Below are 17683 nucleotides of genomic sequence, written 5' to 3' on the forward strand. Positions count from 1 at the left end.
AGCTCTTTGCTCTTTAACTTGGCCTGAGAAATTTCCACCTGCGATAATACCATTCCATTGTCTGGAGATTGTCACTCGACGATGGCGGCTTTTGTTGCTCGGTAATGTTTGTATTTATTTCACAAGCTAGTCAGTCAGTCATTGAGACTATAAGTCAGTCAGTTAGTCAGTTACTTGGTAAGTCACTTAGTTGGTTAGTCAACTAAGCTTTGAGAAATAGAATAAATAAACAGACAGAGACTGGGGAGAAACCATTTCCATATATTTATATACCTTTTATTTATTAAATACTTGTTTTCGTTTCCCTTTTGCTAGGCTTAAAACATTGATATGTATTCGGTTTGGTTTAATCTGATCATAATACATCGTGTATATCGTAACCATTTTTCCTATTCATGTTTATTTTTAATTATTTTTCTTTGGTTAACATAATTCCACTAAAAGTACTTGGAATGGATAGACCAAGTTTAGTTAACAATAACATAGGTACATACTCTTTTAACTAATTGCAAAACAGAATTATTTCGTTTTGAATGCATAAATTATTTGGTGGTTTTGGTTGATAGTTGATAGTAACATTACAAACGAGTAATTGTTGCTTATTTACAAATCTGGTTAACATCTGCACAAAGAAACGCGCTTAATTATGTTAATTATGTAAGTTATCTGGAAATGTAGTTAAATTTGAACTTTATCGAAATGTACACACTCAGATCTGATGCAAGATTTAATAATAACAATAACAACGAACATATATATGTTTAGATGGATATCCTAGATGGACTCAAAACACTTCAGTAAGTATAGTAAGTAGTCTCGCTTATGTAAAGGTTACAAAACTTTACCCCAAATACAACAAACAGACGAGGCTCAATCAAAAAGCAGTCAACATTTATTACACTTAAGTGAGTTTGTTGTAGTTTTTAGGGCTTAACATCCAGCTTGTTACGCATATTAGTTACTTGAGTTGCTTTTAGATAGATTTTTAGTTTAGTTATCTCTCCAACGGGACGAAATTTTAACAAACGAGCCGAGTGAACATTACAAAAAAGAGGAACCAACACACATCTCACCATCGAATATTTCAATTAAATGTCAATTTAGTTATTAGTTATGATTCTTACGAATCTCTTCAGCTTCCAGTTGAGGTTTGGGGTTCAGGCAGCGTGTGTGTATATAGAATAGATATTCTCCTAGCCAATATGCAGGTTGGTTTTTTGGATCAATGGGGGGAGTGTTTGTCCTGGGTATAACTCTCTAAATTCTGTGGCTGGTTCTAGATACATGTATATATATATGCGGGTGTATATGATTTTGTATAGGTATGTATATATATTAATATATGTATATATTGTTTTTAGGTACTACGACGCAACATGTTACATATATCATTTCCATTTCTTCTCTTTAATATTCCATGTGACTTTGCTCTTTGAGAGCAGCTAAAATTCATTCCTATATAACTTGATATGCCTCGATTTCTTAGCTTACACAACTATATTCTCTCATATACATGCTGCTCGTTTATTTTGTTTAGTTGATGTATGTGTATATATCTCGATTCTCCTATATAGCTTACACGACTGATATGTATCTCGTTTTGATATGTTTCGTTTGCATTAGTTTATCCATTATTTCACTTGTGTTTCTTGCTTAGCTTTGTTCGTTCTGGAAGGACACATGATTCACATTATATGCATCTATATAGTATATATGACCGATACCGATATGCTAATGCCAGGAATGGTTAAGTGGGACTGCCTCATCTGTGACACACAAATGCTCTCGTCTTACGCATTTATACGTATATAGGTTTATTGGGCGTGCGTCTAGTCTACACTTTTACGAGTGTCATAAAGCCCTAAGTTTACAAAACTTTCAAAGTAATATCTCTATAGTTTATTAATATTTCTTGTGAGTTTCTTTATGACACGGCTTTAGGCATTATGACACTCTAAACCCTATTTTCTAGCCTCCTTTCCGGCTTCTGAACCTTTTCTCTCTCTAAATTAATACGTATTTGAATGCATTATTCGGGCGGAGGAAAATGCATTTGATATGTATTTCGATAACTTTTGAACATTTACACAAAAAGACACGTCTCTAACTGCAAAATCAAGAACGATGGAACGCTTTAAGCTTCTGTGGAAACTATACACTATATAAGTTGGCTAAATGATAACGTAAACCTTACGATCAGCTTTCTGCACTTTATACCTGAGCACTTGTGTGTTTAACGTACGTGTCCTAATACTTTCTGTATTCCATCCTGACCTTACTCATTCTCCTGATCCTCCTGAACTTCCTGATCCTGCCATTGCCCCCGTCGTCTCAAATCCCCCGTAACAAGCGCAACTTAAAATCGTATAATTCTGTGGTTCGACTGCAGCCTACTTTCGGGCTCGGCTGGCGAGACCCTCCGGGATTTTCGCTCCGCCGGGCGCCTACTCTACTCAGAAGGCCGTGTTGTCCTGCTCTGGAGTGGGCATGGCCATGCCAGACTGGCCACCGCCTCCGCCGGCCGGCTTCACACCGGTGGCCGTGTCCAGCATCTTCTTTACCTGCGCCTGCGCCGTCTGCTGGTTCAAACGACGTGCCTCCGCCACGGGTAGATCGTCGTCGGATTCTAGGGCGGGATTAATGCGTCCATTGCGCTCATCCTTGCCGGCCATAGTGGCAGCCCCATATGATCTAGCCAGGGGTCCTGCCATCACCGACAACTGCTCACCCGACTCCGAGGGATCGCCCACGCGCTGGATGTCTTCCGGAATATTGACCACGCAGCGGAAGTAGTCGTAGCTAGGCGGCAGCTTGCCAGACTCGAACATCATCCTAAAATTTAAAAGTTTTACTTTTTCTCTGTATAATAGGATAATAGGAGAGACTTACTTAGTCCACCAGGACACTGAGATTAGGGTTATCAGGCTGAGCAACATGGCCATGGTGCGGAAGGGGAACATCTGCTCTTGGGTTTCCTCGTCGTAGCCGGGATACTTGATGAGGGGCGCCAGGCCCAGGATTGCCTCCCCACCCGACAGTCGGATGGCCAAGGCCACGATATATGCTGCCAAGCTGCCATATGTGTTACAGTGTTTCTTAAAATGGACCACCATCAGCAGCTGTGGGAACAGGATGACATAAACCAGGTCGGAGCACATAGACCTGGAGAGATAGAGGATAAACACTCAGGCTAATGAGCTGCCAGTCAGACTAAATAATGCATCCCTGCAACACGCACCACAATCCGTAGATGGAGGGAATGGTGAGGGCCATGATGGTAGCCAGAATGCCAACCACAACAATGGCCACGCGCATCACCCAAATGATTTCCATCTCGGACGCCTTCTGACGGAAAATCAATTTGTACACATTCCGGGCGAACATGGAGGCGGCCGAGAGCACCGAGGAGTCTGCGGAGGACATTACGGCGGCGGAGACGGCACCCAAGCCAAAGAAGGACACAAAGTCGGGCGTCAGGTACTGCAGGACCATGGGCAGAATCATGCTCGTCTCGTCCACGGTCAGGGGATAGGGTCCCTTGTAGTCAGTTTCGTTCCAAGCTGTAAAAGAGAGGAGTTAATATATTATTAGAATATAATTAATTAATATAATTAATTTAAAATCATAGTTTAAATAACTTAGAATCCCACTTACGTGTGGCCTTGGCAATAGCTCCGATGAGCACCGGTGGAATAGCCATCAGGATGCATCCTGCAGCGGCCACATAGGACAAAAGTTGTGCCCGTCCTGCTGTCTTGCTGGAGAGCACCCGCTGGAAGTAGACCTGCCAAGGGATACCTCCAAAAACGAGCAACAGCCCATAGTCTATATAAAGCCAGTGTTTCTTAGGTTCCACATGGCCTATCCAGTCTACCTGGAGATCACTCAAACTGCCGACGTGCTCGTTGCTCCAGGCAAAGGGGATGCACATCCACAGGCCAATGAAGATGCAGAAAAGCTGAATCACGTCCGTATACGCCACGGAGTACAGTCCGCCGAAGAGTGTGTAGAAGATGGCAATGCACGAGGAGAGAATAACAGAAGTTCGGTGGTCCATGTCGATGATCACGGATAAGGTGGCTCCCAGAGCGGCCAGGATGCCGGCAGCCCAGAATACCTCTCCACAGAGTGCAGGCAGGAACAGTAGCCCACCCATACGCTCACCAAACGAATCCTGGAGCGGATCCAGCATGGTGATGTAGCCCTGCTTGCGCATGGGATTGGCAAAGAAGATGCCACCTGAGGGGAGGAAATGTATAAGAAGTTATAATAATATGTATCTGTAAATCCACTTACCAAACACCAAACTCAGGGCATAACCGAAGGGAGCCTGACACCACACTAGGCCCGATGTGTAAATGGCCTCCGCCGTGCCGTTGATGTATCCGCCACCCACCCAGGTAGCTGTCATGGTAAAGATGCCCACGAAGAGACCTATGGAGCGGCCGGCCAGCATCACCTCCTCCTCGGAGTCATTGCCGGACTGCTTTTTGCGACCAGCCCAGATGCCCACCACCAGGATGAGCAGATAGAAGAGCACGATGCTCACCACGCCGGCGATATTGATCATGGCTGCGATTCACGGAAGTCCTTGGCTATAGGATATACTTTCAGTAACCTCGGCTCTCCACACGCGCTTGGCTTGTGTAAATTAATACTCTTTGGAAACGGGTTTGACCTTTAGCTGTAATGAAATGGCAGAGAGGAGGGTGGTGAGTGGTGGGGTTGTTAGGGATGGAGTTACAACCTTGAGCATAATTGTTGCAAGCGCTCATTTTTCAATTAACTGGCCCCAGCACGCAGCATTAAATATTAAGCCAATGCACTGGCCCTGGCCATCGGTGCGCCTGACCTTTGCCATCAAGGATATAATAGGAGTGGGTGCCCATTGCGTCTCAGCACTCTTTGCCCACCGCGTAAATGCGTCCTTGCTAATGGCGCGCAATTAAGTGGCAGTTGCAACTACCATGTCCTTAACAGCGGTGTTTTTATAGATATATGTAGTTCAAATAATGACCTATTAAAAGTCCCACTTAACAGAATATTTACAAGTTAAAAAGATAAGGTCATAAATCTAAATAATAATCGATTGAAAATAGTAGACATAGGTTTAAAATATCTGGTTAAATAAGTCTATAAAATAAGTGTATTATACCCCATTAATCCTTTTTAAATCAGTCTCCTTTGCCCATATTTAGCCAAACTACAGTCTGTTCTTGAGCCTTCATTCCTAATTTCCTGAAAATTAGTTTATGATTCCTGCAGCACGCACTATATTTGCTTATATAACAACTAGAACGGAGTTCTGAGCACAAAACCCTGGATTGGGAGCTTATGTAAAATACATAAACAATTCAGACATGGACTCCCCCCAAAGTAGTACGTCATTGTCACGACAAACAAATCCCCAACACCTGGCACCCTCCACACCATCGGCCAGGTGGGTTTCCTTCATTCACAAAAAATTGAGGAAAGCACAGAGCGCAGCGGAGCTGGGGCTATTGTAATCCCCATGTGGATACTGCGCATGTCCCAGCGCATTTGCGGGCAATCGAACGGAAAGAGACTCACCTCGGCTCTTGGGAACAAAGTGCGCCAAGTTCAAGCGGACGCGTTGCGACGGCAATCAAAGAAGCGCGCCAATCAAATGCGCCTCGGCTTATGCAACATTTCGTGGTCGAACGGATGAAGTAGTGGCTATAGCTGCGGGATCTTGGAGATCCTGGTCCAGGAGGAACACTATATACACTAGTTTAGGCCAGGCAGCAGTCGCCCCAGCGAAGGGACGTCTTCTGAGACGGACTGTTACGCGTCCTAAAGTGTAACCCGCACATGTGCCCCGGCTGTTGGGAGAACGTGAGAGGCACGCATTAAACCAGTGCCACCTGGCTCCAAGATACACCACAGAACTTGGTCGACTTATATAAATAATCCTAATTTAACTGTCAGGTTGGACTCGATTCCCTCGTTTTATTGACGGTGCGCCACGCGTATCGATTTAGTTGGTAATTAATTTTTGCGATTAAACTTAAGCCGCCATTCGGTTTCAATAAACAAATAGAGGCAGTCTTGGGCTAGGGGCTAATGGTTAACTAAAGCACGTCAGCCGTCGGACCGTGCTGGCGGTTAGAGCGACAAAATTATAACTGAATTGGAAGTTCAAGTACTGGAGTCCCATCGGCAAACCGATGCCGTGGTCTTCATCGGGAATCGCTTGGAGCCGAGTGGGCGTTCATTTTGTGTATGTGCGCAGGAATTTTGGCCGAGTCAGCGGATGAATTGTTGCCTGGAAGCGACGCCGCCACTCAACTCAACTTAGGGGTGGTTGTCAGCGCAGGGGAAGTTGCCAGCAGTGGTGGTGAAAAGCTCATCCAGTTCGAAGAAGTTGAGTGCCCCCGGGTGGATAAAAACACCGTGGTTAAACATTTACAAAGTCACATTGAGAGGGTCTTAGAGAGTACATCAATTATGGGTCTAGACTAGTTTAAAGGAAATCTTAAAATTGGGTTTCTCAACTAGTATCCAAACTTCTCGTTCAAGTGGGTTATGCCATCGCCACTTTGGTTGGTGGGAGGCACCCACTTGGCGTAGTTTTCGCTGTCCTCGTGCTCGGCCAGCTCGTCCAGGTCCATGTCCACATCCTGGCGCTGTTTGTTGCGCTGTCGTTGGCGTTGACGTCGCTTCTTTTGCAAGAGATCCTCGGCTTCCGGTTCCGGAGTGGCGTCTGCGAGGTGGCTTGCCTTTTCCACCGGCTCAACTGCTAAAGCAACAGTGTCGCCGTCGCTGTCGGTGCGAGCTGTTGAAGTTTCCGCTGAAACTTTTGTTGTTGACATCACGTCGACTGGTTTTAGGACTTCCGGTTCAGCGTTTGCTGGTTTGCTCGCTTCCGCTTCGGCAGGGGGTTCGCTTTCCAGCAAGTTCACAGCTTCCGTTGCCGTCGCTTTCTCATCTTCTTTAGTTACTCCAACTTGGTCCTTTTCTGTTGCCTTGGCCTCCTCCTCTTCGTCTTCCTCTTCGTCCGAGGCAAATGCTTTGGATTGGGTTTTGGTCTGAGTGCTGCTCGGCGCCTTGACCACCTTAAATTTGCTAAATTGATTCCGCTTGCCAATCATGGGCAGCTGCCGCTTGACAACTGCACTGCCTTCCTGGCCTGGGGATCCATCCTTGGCTGTTGCCTTGCCCGTGGCAAAAGGTAAGGCTGTGGGCTTGGCTATCTTCAACAAGCGCTGCACCTTCTGCTGCTCGCCCCTAAGGCGCTGCTGTTCTAACTAGAATAATGAATATTAGGACTGGTTTTAAATGATTATTTAATGACAGCTACTAACCCTTAGTTTCTTGATCTCGGTCTTGTCTAGTTGCTCGACGTCCTCGTTGAGCATGTCCATAAAGTTGTCCAGATCATCGCCAACGGTCTCCTGCTTTTCGGCAATTTCTTTCAGTTTTCTTTCCTTTTGTTGATAGGAACCTATTTCGAGCTCCACCTTGTCCATGAGGGCATTGAGTTCGCACTCTTGTTTAAGCTATTGAAGGCTAAAGTTATACAATATGTCAGGAAAGTATTTGAGCGCGACCTACCAAATCCTCATAGGTCAAGGTGACACTGGCACCGGTACTCGCAAGACGCTGCTTCTTGCGTTCCACGTCTCCAGTGCGATCCCAGAAGTCATCCTCGTCGTCCGAGTCGCCTGTCTTTACAATCTTTCTTTTCTGCGCCTCCTGGTTGGCCTGACGCAGCACACCGTGCCTGTCCAGGGTGCGGCAAGCCTCCAGGGCGCACTGAACCACGCAGTCCTTTTTGCGACCCTTGTGATTCACCTCGACGACAATTGGCCTTCCATTCGAGTCATCTAGTGGCAGCTCTACGCGGCAGACAAAGGTGCCAGAGGACAGCTCATCGCACTTGTATTCCAAACTGAGACCTTCGCGCTCAAAGAAGCCACGGAGCGTTTTCTTTGGGTCGTCGAAAAAGGTATCCTCGTTGTTGGTGCTGGCGTAGGGATTATGTGTGAGATCCGTCTCCTCGTCAGCATCATCACCCATACCCCAGCTGACGCCCTCGTTGCGTTCGCGCTCCTCGGCTGCCAGAATTTGCAGCTCCCGCTCTAGCGCGGCATCAGCGAGCTCTTTGTCCCGTTTTTGGCGCAGCTCCGTCACCGAGAGCTCCGACTCTGCCTCCTCGTCCTCACAGGGACCCTGCAGAATATAGACGCGAGTGCTGCCTCCAAGCTTCAGCATGTGACCCACCCGCATGCGGATGAAGACCTTCGGGGGCAGGCGCTGCTTGTTCAAGAAGGTGCCGTGGGTACTGCCCAGATCGTATACGTACCAGCCCTCCGGCTGTTCGTTCTTAGAAGTCTCCTCCTGGTCTCCGTCCTCCTCATCCGCCTCTTGCTCCAGCTTGGGCGGTGCCTTGGGTTTATACTGCAGCACGGCGTGGAAGCGCGAGATCGTGGGATGGGCGGCAGCCACATCGTTTTCGGGCAGGCGGCCAAAGGTCCAGACCGCCTGTTGCTGCAGCTGTCGAACCTGATCGATGATTTGGCCCGACTTAAGCACCTCAAAGCTGTAGATCTGGTCAGCGGCTGGGGGAGCAGACCAGCGTGGAGTCTTGTATGGACAGGCGGCCGCTGGCGAGGATTTCAGAACTTTGGGTGGCGGAGGTGGCGGTTCAGCGGGCGCCTCCGGGCGCGGCTTCTCTGTGACGATCACTTTGGGCTTGGGCAGCGGAGCGGGTACCTTAAACTCGTTCATGCTGCCACTGACGCGATATATGTTTAATTTCCACGGAGTAAACAAAAAATCGCAAATTCCGCAGCTGACCTGGGACGTAGTGTGACCAAGTGCTGAGCGGCAAAAGAATACCAAACATACCAACAGTTGTCCCAAGAAATTGTGAACATGTTTTGAAAGAGTGAAATTATTAAAAAAAAATTTTTTTTTTATTCAACTTAGGATATTAACTTATTATAGAAATTAGATTTTAATTTATTTTGAATCTGTGAACCGATTCTAGTTTGTCCCAAAAGTGGACAGAACTATTGCAAGATTAAGTTGGCAGGGCCGCCTTGAAGACCCCGCCAGTTTTTGTTTTGTTTTTATTTATTTTTTTCGTACTGAAATGTTTTGTTTATAATATTATTTTTTTTAAGTTTATGTTTTTAAATAATATTTAAAAACTCCGGTACCATGGCGTTTTCGCAGTCGTTCGATTTTGGCGACAGCACGTTCATGGAGCTGGAGAAGGGCATGCAAACGGCAGCCGGTAAGGAAAATTTTCGCCCACAAAATTCCAAGGCTAGGTTGAGCGCAGCCAAGAAATCCAAGGTTTCCTCCATTCAGGAGAGTGAAAACTACTCGGACTTTTTTCGAGACGAGTTCTCCTACGAGGTGGAACAAGCCAAAAAGGCGTCGGAGCATTCAGTGGTCAATGTGTCGCAGGTCGAGGCGGCACTTCTAGAAGGAGTTCCCCATCGCAACTCTGGCGACTCGAACAAGCAAGTCTGCTCTGAGGATGTGTTTGAAGCGGACGACAAGGCCAAGGAAGATGACCGGGATGTGTCCAATCTGGATGAGAGCAGCTTCCTGTGTCCAGCACGGGATGAGCGGGCATCCCAACAGCTGAAGGAGGACCTGTTGCGCAGTCGTTGCATTCTGGCCAAGCAGAGCGACCACCACGAGATATCGCGCATCACCCAGAATTTGAGCAGCATGTCGCCTAACCAGCTGCGAGTTTCGCCCAATTCCTCTAGCATTCGCGAAGCTCCGCCCGAAAGAAGAAACCCACCCGCAGATTTGGAGTCCCTTAAATCCATTGCGGCCTGGAACTTGCCGCACAGCATACAGAACGAATACAAAAAGAAGGGCGTCCTGCGGATGTTCGACTGGCAAGTGGAATGCCTCAGCAAGCCACGCGTGCTTTTCGAGCACTGCAACCTGGTCTACTCGGCACCCACTTCGGCAGGGAAGACGCTCGTCAGCGAGATTCTCCTCCTGAAGACTGTAGTAGAGCGCGGCAAGAAGGTGCTGCTCATCCTGCCCTTCATATCGGTAGTACGCGAGAAGATGTTCTACCTGCAGGACCTGCTCACCACGGCTGGCTATCGAGTGGAGGGATTCTTCGGAGGCTACACGCCACCCGGTGGCTTCGAGAGCATCAACGTGGCTATTTGCACCATCGAGAAGGCCAATTCGATCATTAATAAGCTCCTGGAACACGGCAAATTGGACACCATTGGCATGGTTGTGGTGGATGAAGTGCATCTCATATCGGATAAGGGACGAGGCTACATTCTGGAGCTACTACTGGCCAAGATTCTGTACATGTCGCGCCGCAACGCCCTGCAGATTCAAGTGATCACCATGTCGGCCACTTTGGCCAATGTGGAGCTGCTCCAGCGCTGGCTGGACGCCGAATTGTACATTACAGACTATCGCCCAGTGGCCCTGCAAGAGATGATAAAAGTGGGCACCAAGATTTTTGACCAGCAGCTGAAGTTCCTGCGCGACGTATCCCAGCAGGCGGAGCTGCGCCAGGCCCTGGGCAATGATTCTGACCATGTGGCCCAGCTGTGCATCGAGACTCTGCTGGAGGGCTGCTCCGTCATCGTCTTCTGCCCCTCGAAGGATTGGTGCGAGAACCTGGCCGTCCAACTGGCCACTGCCATGCACGGGCTTATAAAGTCTGGCACGGATTTAGGTCAGCGTCTGCGGGGTAATCTCAATCCAGAGGCCATCGAGGAGGTGAAAAAGCAGCTAAGAGATATTCCAACAGGTGGGTAAGATAAGGAAACAAATAAGGCAAAAATACAATCAATATCTTTATTTCTTTCCAGGTATTGATGCAGTCATGTCCAAATCTGTGACCTATGCCTGTGCCTTTCACCATGCCGGTTTGACCACCGAAGAGCGAGACATTGTGGAGGCCTCCTTCAAGGCGGGATCACTGAAAGTTCTGGTAGCCACCAGTACCCTAAGTTCGGGTGTTAACCTGCCCGCTCGACGGGTGCTCATCCGCTCTCCCTTGTTCGGAGGCAAGCAGATGAGCTCCCTTACCTACCGCCAAATGATCGGACGAGCGGGTCGAACCGGCAAGGATACGCTGGGGGAATCCATCCTTATCTGCACGGAGAGCAATGCACGCATAGGGCGGGAGCTGGTGACGGCGCAGCTGCAGCCCATAACATCCTGCCTGGAGATGGACGGGAGTGTAGGTTATCTATCTTTAATTCTGGAAATCTCTAAAAAAAAAACTCCCTTTGCAGACTCACTTGAAGCGCGCTCTCCTGGAGGTCATATCCTCTGGTGTGGCCAGCACTAGGCAGGACATAGATTCGTTTGTCAATTGCACTTTACTGAGTGCCCAAAAGGCCTTGGAAGCATCCTCCGCCGATGTAGAGCCACCGCCGGAAGACGATTCTGATGGGAACTACATCAGTGATGCCCTGGATTTCCTAGTGGAGTATGAATTCATCCGACTTCAAACCGATGAGGAGACGGAGTCCTCCACCTATGTGGCCACTCGTCTGGGAGCTGCCTGCCTGGCCTCCTCAATGCCACCCACCGACGGCCTTATTCTCTTCGCCGAGTTGCAGAAATCCCGTCGCTGCTTCGTCTTAGAGTCCGAACTGCATGCTGTCTACCTGGTGACGCCCTATTCCGTGTGTTATCAGCTGCAGGATCTCGACTGGCTGCTGTATCTGGACATGTGGGAAAAACTGAACCCGGCCATGAAAAAGGTGGGAGAACTCGTCGGGGTCAAGGAAGCCTTTCTCATTAAGGCTATGCGTGGGCAGACGAAGTTGGACTACAAACAGATGCAGGTGCACAAGCGGTGAGTTGTTTGGATACATTCCATTTGGATTATAATATAAAGTACGTTTCTTCTTGGCTCCAGTTTTTACACAGCTCTGGCACTGCAGGAGCTGGTCAACGAGACACCCATCAATGTGGTGGTGCACAAGTTCAAGTGTCATCGCGGTATGCTACAGAGTCTCCAGCAAATGTCCTCCACATTTGCGGGCATTGTGACCGCCTTCTGCCACTCCCTGCAGTGGTCTACCCTTGCCCTGATAGTGTCCCAGTTTAAGGACCGCCTGTTCTTCGGCATTCACCGGGACCTAATCGATCTTATGCGGCTGCCCGATTTGTCACAGAAGCGAGCACGTGCTCTTTTCGATGCTGGCTTCACCAGTTTGGTGGAGGTGGCGGGTGCGGATGCTCTGGAGCTCGAGAAAGTGCTCTTCAACTCGCTCAGCTTTGACTCCGCGAAGCAGCACGACCACGAGAACGCCGAAGAAGCGGCCCTTCGGAACAAGGTACGTAACTTTTTCATCACGGGCAAGGCGGGCATGACGGTGGCGGAAGCTGCCAAGCTGCTGATTAACGAAGCTCGCCAGTTTGTTCAGTACGAGATTGGGGTGGGAAGCATCAAGTGGACGCAGGAACATCCAAAGGCATCGGAGGCTCCAAAGTCCCTGGAGAGCGGGATGGAAGTGGAACTGCACATGTCTTTAGAGGAGCAGCATGCTCAGGGTCAGGTTCCCTCGTCAAAGCGCAGGCTGGCAAGCCCGGAAAAAAATAATAATCCTGAAGACACTTCGAAACCCAAAGTGCCCAAGATGGATTCACGAGTGGAAGGGAAGAAAAGGAACAGCGAAAGAATACAGCGCCGTTCTCTAGGTTTAAACCAAAGTCTTCACAAAGATTCCAATAAAAAACCAGCCGAGGAACCTCTGAAATCATTGGTCTCTACTGGGAATACTCAGAAATCTGAAATACCTCCGAAGAAGCCCTTTATAAATAATCAGAGCTTGTCGAAGAAGGATTCCCACTCAGAAAAGTCAACACCACGAACTTTAATTGTTGAAACAAAAGATATTGCGCCAATTCCTGCAGTTTCCTCCCATAAGGAGACATCAACAAAAATCCAATCATCAGAATTCCCCAATGAAAACCTTTTAATCCCAGTTCAAAAACAAAGATCAGAGACTAATAGAGAAACCAATCCCGTGGACAATATCTCTAATTCACCTGTAGCTCGAGAGCAAGAGCCCAGCACCAGTGCCCAGGCCCGAAAGGAGCTGCTAAGAAAGGAGATAGCCGAACGCCGGCGGATTGCCCTGATGAAAATAAACCAAAAACGCACCGAGCGAGCCGCCACGCCCCCTATCGAGCGGTCTCCAGGCATAGTTAAGGAAGCAACTACTACTCCAAAACCAAGCCAAGTTCAGACGGAAAGGGAACTACGTAGTAACGACAAGGAGAACTGGGCAGTTAATGAGAACTTGACAGTCAAGGGGAGCTTGGGTCCCAAGCCTTTCAAGGAGCCCTTCAGCAAAGAGTCCTCAGTGACCCCTACACGCAGGCAGAGTGGGAGTACACCTACTACCCTGCCCCGCAGGAGTCCACGCAATCATACACCCACCCAGACTCTGACCACTAGCCAAAGTCGCACTGCCTCAAGGAAGCCTTCCACGGCGGAGGAGGATCTGTTTATGGCAGACGATTCCTTTATGCTCAGCTCGGGAGTGACGGCTGCCCTCACGGCCGCCGATAGCAAGATGCCAGCATCCTCGGAAGCGGATGAAATTCCCAGCTCTCAGCCCAAAGAACCGGAGGTGGTGGCCACTGCCTTGACGCCACATGCTTCCAGAATGATGCGCTCATTTCAGCTACGTTCGCAGCGGATGCAAAGTCCCAAAGCGCAGTCTAAGGAACCGGCGACTGTACCCACAGAAACGACTAACTCCTCCACCGCAGCCTCATCCATGGAGCTCTCAGACATGTCGCTGGAGAACTCACTGATCAAGAATCCGCTGCACCTGAATGCCTCACACATTCTCAGCTGCTCTAAGGCGGACGACAATGCCTCGAGTTTCAGCAGCATCGACATCATTGACATCTGTGGCAACCGACAATTGTTCCAAATGGCCCTAATGGAGCTCCTAGAGGCTACACGTTGCGGCTTCAGCGTAGCCCTGCAGGCTCAGGCAGGCAGGCAAAAGCCGCTGATTGGAGCCAACCTGTTGATTAACCAAGTAGCGGCGGCGGAGCAGCGAGAGGCTGCTGCCGGACAGCAAGTACTGTTCCAGGTGGACGACACCTGCTTCATAGCCGGATTATCCTTCTGTCTAACGGACAATGTGGTTTACTATTTGAATATGCAGGAGGAGGAGCAGAAGAAGGGGCAGGGAGTGGTTCCCACAGGTCTGAAGGAGCAGGAGCTGTGCAAGCTGTTGGCACGTCCGGAACTAACGCTCATCATGCACGACGGCAAGGAGCAGCTGAAGAAGCTCTTGAAGGCCATGCCAAAGCTTTGCAAGATCGCTGTCAAGCTGGAAGATCCCAAAGTGGGCAACTGGTTGTTGCAGCCGGACAAGACGCTTAGCTTTCAGAATATGGTAACTTATAGGGATTTAATTTTTACGATTTTATTATTATAAATAATTTATCAATTCACAGTGCCAGCATTTCGCTCCAGAGTGCACAGCTCTCGCCGATCTTTGTGGCAGCGGTCGCGGTTATACCAGCTATGGTCTCGATAGCTCCAGTGCCATATTACCCAAGATTAGGGCCTCCATCGAGGCCTGTGTTACAGTGCACATACTCAAGGGACAGTTGGAGAATCTGGAGAGAATCGGCGATGGTCAGCTGCTTAAGTTTTTCCGCGGTGAGTTTAAGTTTATAAACATTATGTTTTCAGAGAAATATATATGTATTTTTAGACATAGAAATGCCCATTCAGATGTCCCTCTGCCACATGGAGGTGGTGGGCTTTCCTGCCAAGGAGCAACGACTGCAGCGTCTCTTCCAACATATGGTGGCCGTGATGAAGAAGCTGGAGGGTAAGATCTACGAGCAGCATGGGTCACGGTTTAACCTTGGCTCTACGCAGGCCGTAGCCAAGGTACTGGGACTCCACCGCAAACCGTCGGGACGTGTGAGTACCTCCCGGCAGGTGCTAGAGAAGATAGACTCACCCGTTTCAATGCTGATCCTGGCCCACCGGAAGCTGAGCACGCTTCTGGCAAAGAGTATGCAGCCACTGCTGAAGTGTTGTGAGTCTAATCGTATCCATGGTCAGAGCATTACATATACGGCGACGGGTCGGATCTCCATGACGGAGCCAAATCTGCAGAATGTTGCCAAGGACTTTGTGATAAAGCTGGGATCGGACGGGATAAACATATCTTGCCGTTCAGCCTTCGCTCCTTCGGATGAAAAGCTGTGCCTGCTCTCAGCGGACTTCTGTCAGCTGGAGATGCGCATTCTGGCTCACTTGTCACAGGACAAGGCTCTAGTGGAGGTGATGAACTCACCGCAGGATTTGTTCACAGCTATTGCGGCTCGCTGGAATCGCATAGAGGAGTCTGAGGTGTCGGAGCACATGCGCAACGGCACCAAGCAGATCTGCTATGGCATAGTCTACGGCATGGGCATGCGCAGCTTGGCAGAATCGCTGAAGTGCACGGAACAGGAGGCCCAGATGGTGTCGGAGCAATTCCACCAGGCCTATCCAGGCATCCGAACCTACACCCAGAAGGTGGTAAAGTTTGCCCGCAACAATGGCTACGTGGAGACCATTACGGGACGTCGACGCTACTTGGATCACATCAACAGTGGCGAGGCGCAATTGAAGAGTAAATGGGGCTACGGGAAGATTTTTTTTCTGATCATTTAACAATCATTTCCCTTTTCTTCAGATCAAGCCGAGCGTCAAGCCATCAACTCCACTATCCAGGGATCGGCAGCGGATATTGCCAAAAGTGCCATCATCAAAATGGAGAAGAATATTTCTCGCTATCGGGAGAAGCTGGGCGTAGCAGAAAACTCAGTCAACCTCGTGCTCCATCAGCACGACGAACTGATCTTCGAGGTGCCCGCCGACAAGGCGAAAAAGATAGCCAAGGTGCTCAGCCTAACCATGGAGAACTGCGTGAAGCTCAGTGTACCTCTCAAGGTAAAGCTCAAGATGGGACGTAGTTGGGGGGAAATACAGGAAATTAGGGTGTAGTTATTAAAATGTATATTTTATATTTAGGGTAATCAATTGTATAGGATCTTGAAAGGAATAATAATTAATTCCCAGCTTCCTTCGCCTGCCACTCCGTCCAGGAACCGGCATAGGCCTTCGCGCTGCAAGAATAATTTTAATAAAAATAAATTTACAAAAACAAAACAATGTTAAAGTTAAGCCATACTTTGTGAATCCCAAGGTGCTAGCCAAATTTGCAGCTCTGGCCGCACGTCCTCCTGCTTTGCAGGAAAAGATCAGAACCGCATCAGTTGGAGGCTTCGCACGTCCATAGGCCTGTTCGAATTCCTCATTTGGCAAGTTCAGGGCCTTCTCCAAGTCGGGCACTGGAAACAAGAGAAGGGTGTGTCTCCCATTAAGCCGGCAAATCCCTGGACTTTGGAGCTCCACTCACATGGTATGTTTATGCTGGCAGGCAGGACACCGGTTTCCTTCAGCTCTATTTCATTGCGCACATCAAATAGGTAGGTCTCCGGATGGTTTGGCACATCCTTGACTTCTTCGTAGGTGGCCATTTTAGGTTTCTATAGAATATACTTTAATCAATGCGAAATTAACCCGGTAAGCTTCCGTATCTCTAGTGTGACTGCGACGTCGCTCCTCCAATATACCAAGTGGTCTTATAGCGCTGCCAGATTGTTCAGGTAATAACGATTTTTATTTAACAGTTGGTGGTTATTACCTATTTGAAAAATACAACAAATTATTTTTAAGGAATTTAACTTCCCGAAATTTTGTATCCTAACTACCACGTCAGATTAACTCAGCTTTCGATGCTGATCAAGAATATATATGCTTTATAAAACCCTTCACATTGTTATAGGCTTCTCACTATAATTATAATACCATTCTTTGACCCAAAATGTATCTATATTTTTATATAAAAATATGTTCTACAAATCAGATTTAAAAATCTCTTAGCTAAGCCAAAGAGCATAAATTTTAATTCGGAAACCACTACTATGTTAGTTTTTAGTAGTTTAATAAATCTGCATATTCAATTTTTAATTTAATAAAATTAGGATTTTTATCAATTTTCAAAATTTTGAAAAAATTTAATTTTTGTCGGACATAGCTAGTTTAACTCGGCTGTTGATGCTGATCAAGAATATATAGGATTTCTAGGGTCGGAAATGACTCCTTCACATAGTTATAGGTTTCGGCCTGTATTTATAATACCATTCTTTGACCCAATATTTATCTATATTTTAAAATGAAAATATGTTCTAAAAATCAAAGTTAAAAATCTCATAACTAAGCCAAAACAGCATTAATTTTAATTCCGAAACCACTCTTATGTTAGTTTTTAGTAGTTTAATAAATCGGCATACTCAATTTTAAATTTAAAAAAATTGGTATTTGTATCAATTTTTAACAATTTTGACGATAAAATTTTCAAATTTTGGAAAAAAAAATTAATTTTGGTCGAACATAGCTAGATAGACTCGGCTTTCGATGCTGATCAAGAATAAATGTGATTTATGGGGTCGGAAATGACTCCTTCACTGCGTTTTATGCTTTAAGTAAAATTATAATACCCTGCAAGTGTATAAAACTATCTAAAAGCCAAAAGCAGCACTGATTTAAATACGGAAATCTTTTCTGCGCTTGATTTTATCAGACTAATAAATCTGCAACTGAATCTTAGTA

At 47.5% G+C, this 17683-nt stretch overlaps 4 protein-coding genes across 5 annotated transcripts; 1 reads left to right on the forward strand and 3 right to left on the reverse strand.

Annotated features, from left to right (window-relative positions):
- Positions 1–241: 241 nt before the first annotated feature.
- Positions 242–6245, reverse strand: ChT (choline transporter). The gene is made up of 6 exons (XM_020955528.2): positions 5572–6245; positions 4297–4684; positions 3655–4239; positions 3239–3560; positions 2890–3162; positions 242–2832 (listed from the first exon to the last, which is right to left on the reverse strand). Exons 2-6 carry the CDS (start codon positions 4568–4570, stop codon positions 2454–2456), a joined length of 1833 nt encoding a protein of 610 aa, XP_020811187.2. The 5' UTR covers positions 4571–4684; positions 5572–6245; the 3' UTR covers positions 242–2453.
- A 173-nt stretch (positions 6246–6418) lies between these two features.
- On the reverse strand, positions 6419–8983 carry LOC110186493 (kanadaptin). Of its 2 annotated transcripts, none has more exons than XM_086840378.1 (4): positions 8872–8983; positions 7576–8820; positions 7326–7520; positions 6419–7268 (listed from the first exon to the last, which is right to left on the reverse strand). In XM_086840378.1, exons 2-4 carry the CDS (start codon positions 8749–8751, stop codon positions 6516–6518), a joined length of 2124 nt encoding a protein of 707 aa, XP_086696504.1. In that variant the 5' UTR covers positions 8752–8820; positions 8872–8983; the 3' UTR covers positions 6419–6515. The 2 variants fall into 2 exon arrangements, with proteins under 2 accessions (XP_086696504.1, XP_086696505.1); XM_086840379.1 differs by lacking the exon at positions 8872–8983 and having other exon boundaries at positions 7576–8262; positions 8327–8444.
- On the forward strand, positions 8938–16177 carry PolQ (DNA polymerase theta). The gene is made up of 7 exons (XM_020955710.2): positions 8938–10771; positions 10833–11206; positions 11262–11830; positions 11894–14399; positions 14461–14668; positions 14724–15638; positions 15702–16177. Exons 1-7 carry the CDS (start codon positions 9187–9189, stop codon positions 16010–16012), a joined length of 6468 nt encoding a protein of 2155 aa, XP_020811369.2. The 5' UTR covers positions 8938–9186; the 3' UTR covers positions 16013–16177.
- On the reverse strand, positions 16002–17542 carry LOC110186514 (rhodanese domain-containing protein CG4456). Its single transcript, XM_020955711.2, has 3 exons — positions 16428–17542; positions 16200–16359; positions 16002–16134 (listed from the first exon to the last, which is right to left on the reverse strand). Exons 1-3 carry the CDS (start codon positions 16546–16548, stop codon positions 16077–16079), a joined length of 339 nt encoding a protein of 112 aa, XP_020811370.1. The 5' UTR covers positions 16549–17542; the 3' UTR covers positions 16002–16076.
- Positions 17543–17683: the final 141 nt, after the last annotated feature.

This window comes from Drosophila serrata, unplaced genomic scaffold (genome assembly GCF_035046125.1).
Source record: "Drosophila serrata isolate PLE 108 unplaced genomic scaffold, ASM3504612v1 contig_382, whole genome shotgun sequence".
Lineage (NCBI taxonomy): Eukaryota > Metazoa > Arthropoda > Insecta > Diptera > Drosophilidae > Drosophila > Drosophila serrata.

Bases quoted from the DNA above. Each gene is read 5' to 3' on its own strand.
- ChT (XM_020955528.2), bottom strand. From the start codon at position 4,570: ATGATCAATATCGCCGGCGTGGTGAGCATCGTGCTCTTCTATCTGCTC. The intron at 4,240-4,296 runs GTAAGTGGATTT...TCCTCCCCTCAG, and splicing joins TGCCCTGAGTTTGGTGTTTG to GTGGCATCTTCTTTGCCAAT. The intron at 3,561-3,654 runs GTAAGTGGGATT...TCTCTTTTACAG, and splicing joins AGCTATTGCCAAGGCCACAC to CTTGGAACGAAACTGACTAC.
- LOC110186493 (XM_086840378.1), bottom strand. From the start codon at position 8,751: ATGAACGAGTTTAAGGTACCCGCTCCGCTGCCCAAGCCCAAAGTGATC. The intron at 7,521-7,575 runs GTAGGTCGCGCT...AGCCTTCAATAG, and splicing joins CCTTGACCTATGAGGATTTG to CTTAAACAAGAGTGCGAACT. The intron at 7,269-7,325 runs GTTAGTAGCTGT...TCATTATTCTAG, and splicing joins CCGAGATCAAGAAACTAAGG to TTAGAACAGCAGCGCCTTAG.
- PolQ (XM_020955710.2), top strand. From the start codon at position 9,187: ATGGCGTTTTCGCAGTCGTTCGATTTTGGCGACAGCACGTTCATGGAG. The intron at 11,831-11,893 runs GTGAGTTGTTTG...TCTTGGCTCCAG, and splicing joins CAGATGCAGGTGCACAAGCG to TTTTTACACAGCTCTGGCAC. The intron at 14,669-14,723 runs GTGAGTTTAAGT...ATGTATTTTTAG, and splicing joins GCTGCTTAAGTTTTTCCGCG to ACATAGAAATGCCCATTCAG.
- LOC110186514 (XM_020955711.2), bottom strand. From the start codon at position 16,548: ATGGCCACCTACGAAGAAGTCAAGGATGTGCCAAACCATCCGGAGACC. The intron at 16,360-16,427 runs GTGAGTGGAGCT...TCTTGTTTCCAG, and splicing joins TGCCAGCATAAACATACCAT to TGCCCGACTTGGAGAAGGCC. The intron at 16,135-16,199 runs GTATGGCTTAAC...TTATTCTTGCAG, and splicing joins AGCACCTTGGGATTCACAAA to CGCGAAGGCCTATGCCGGTT.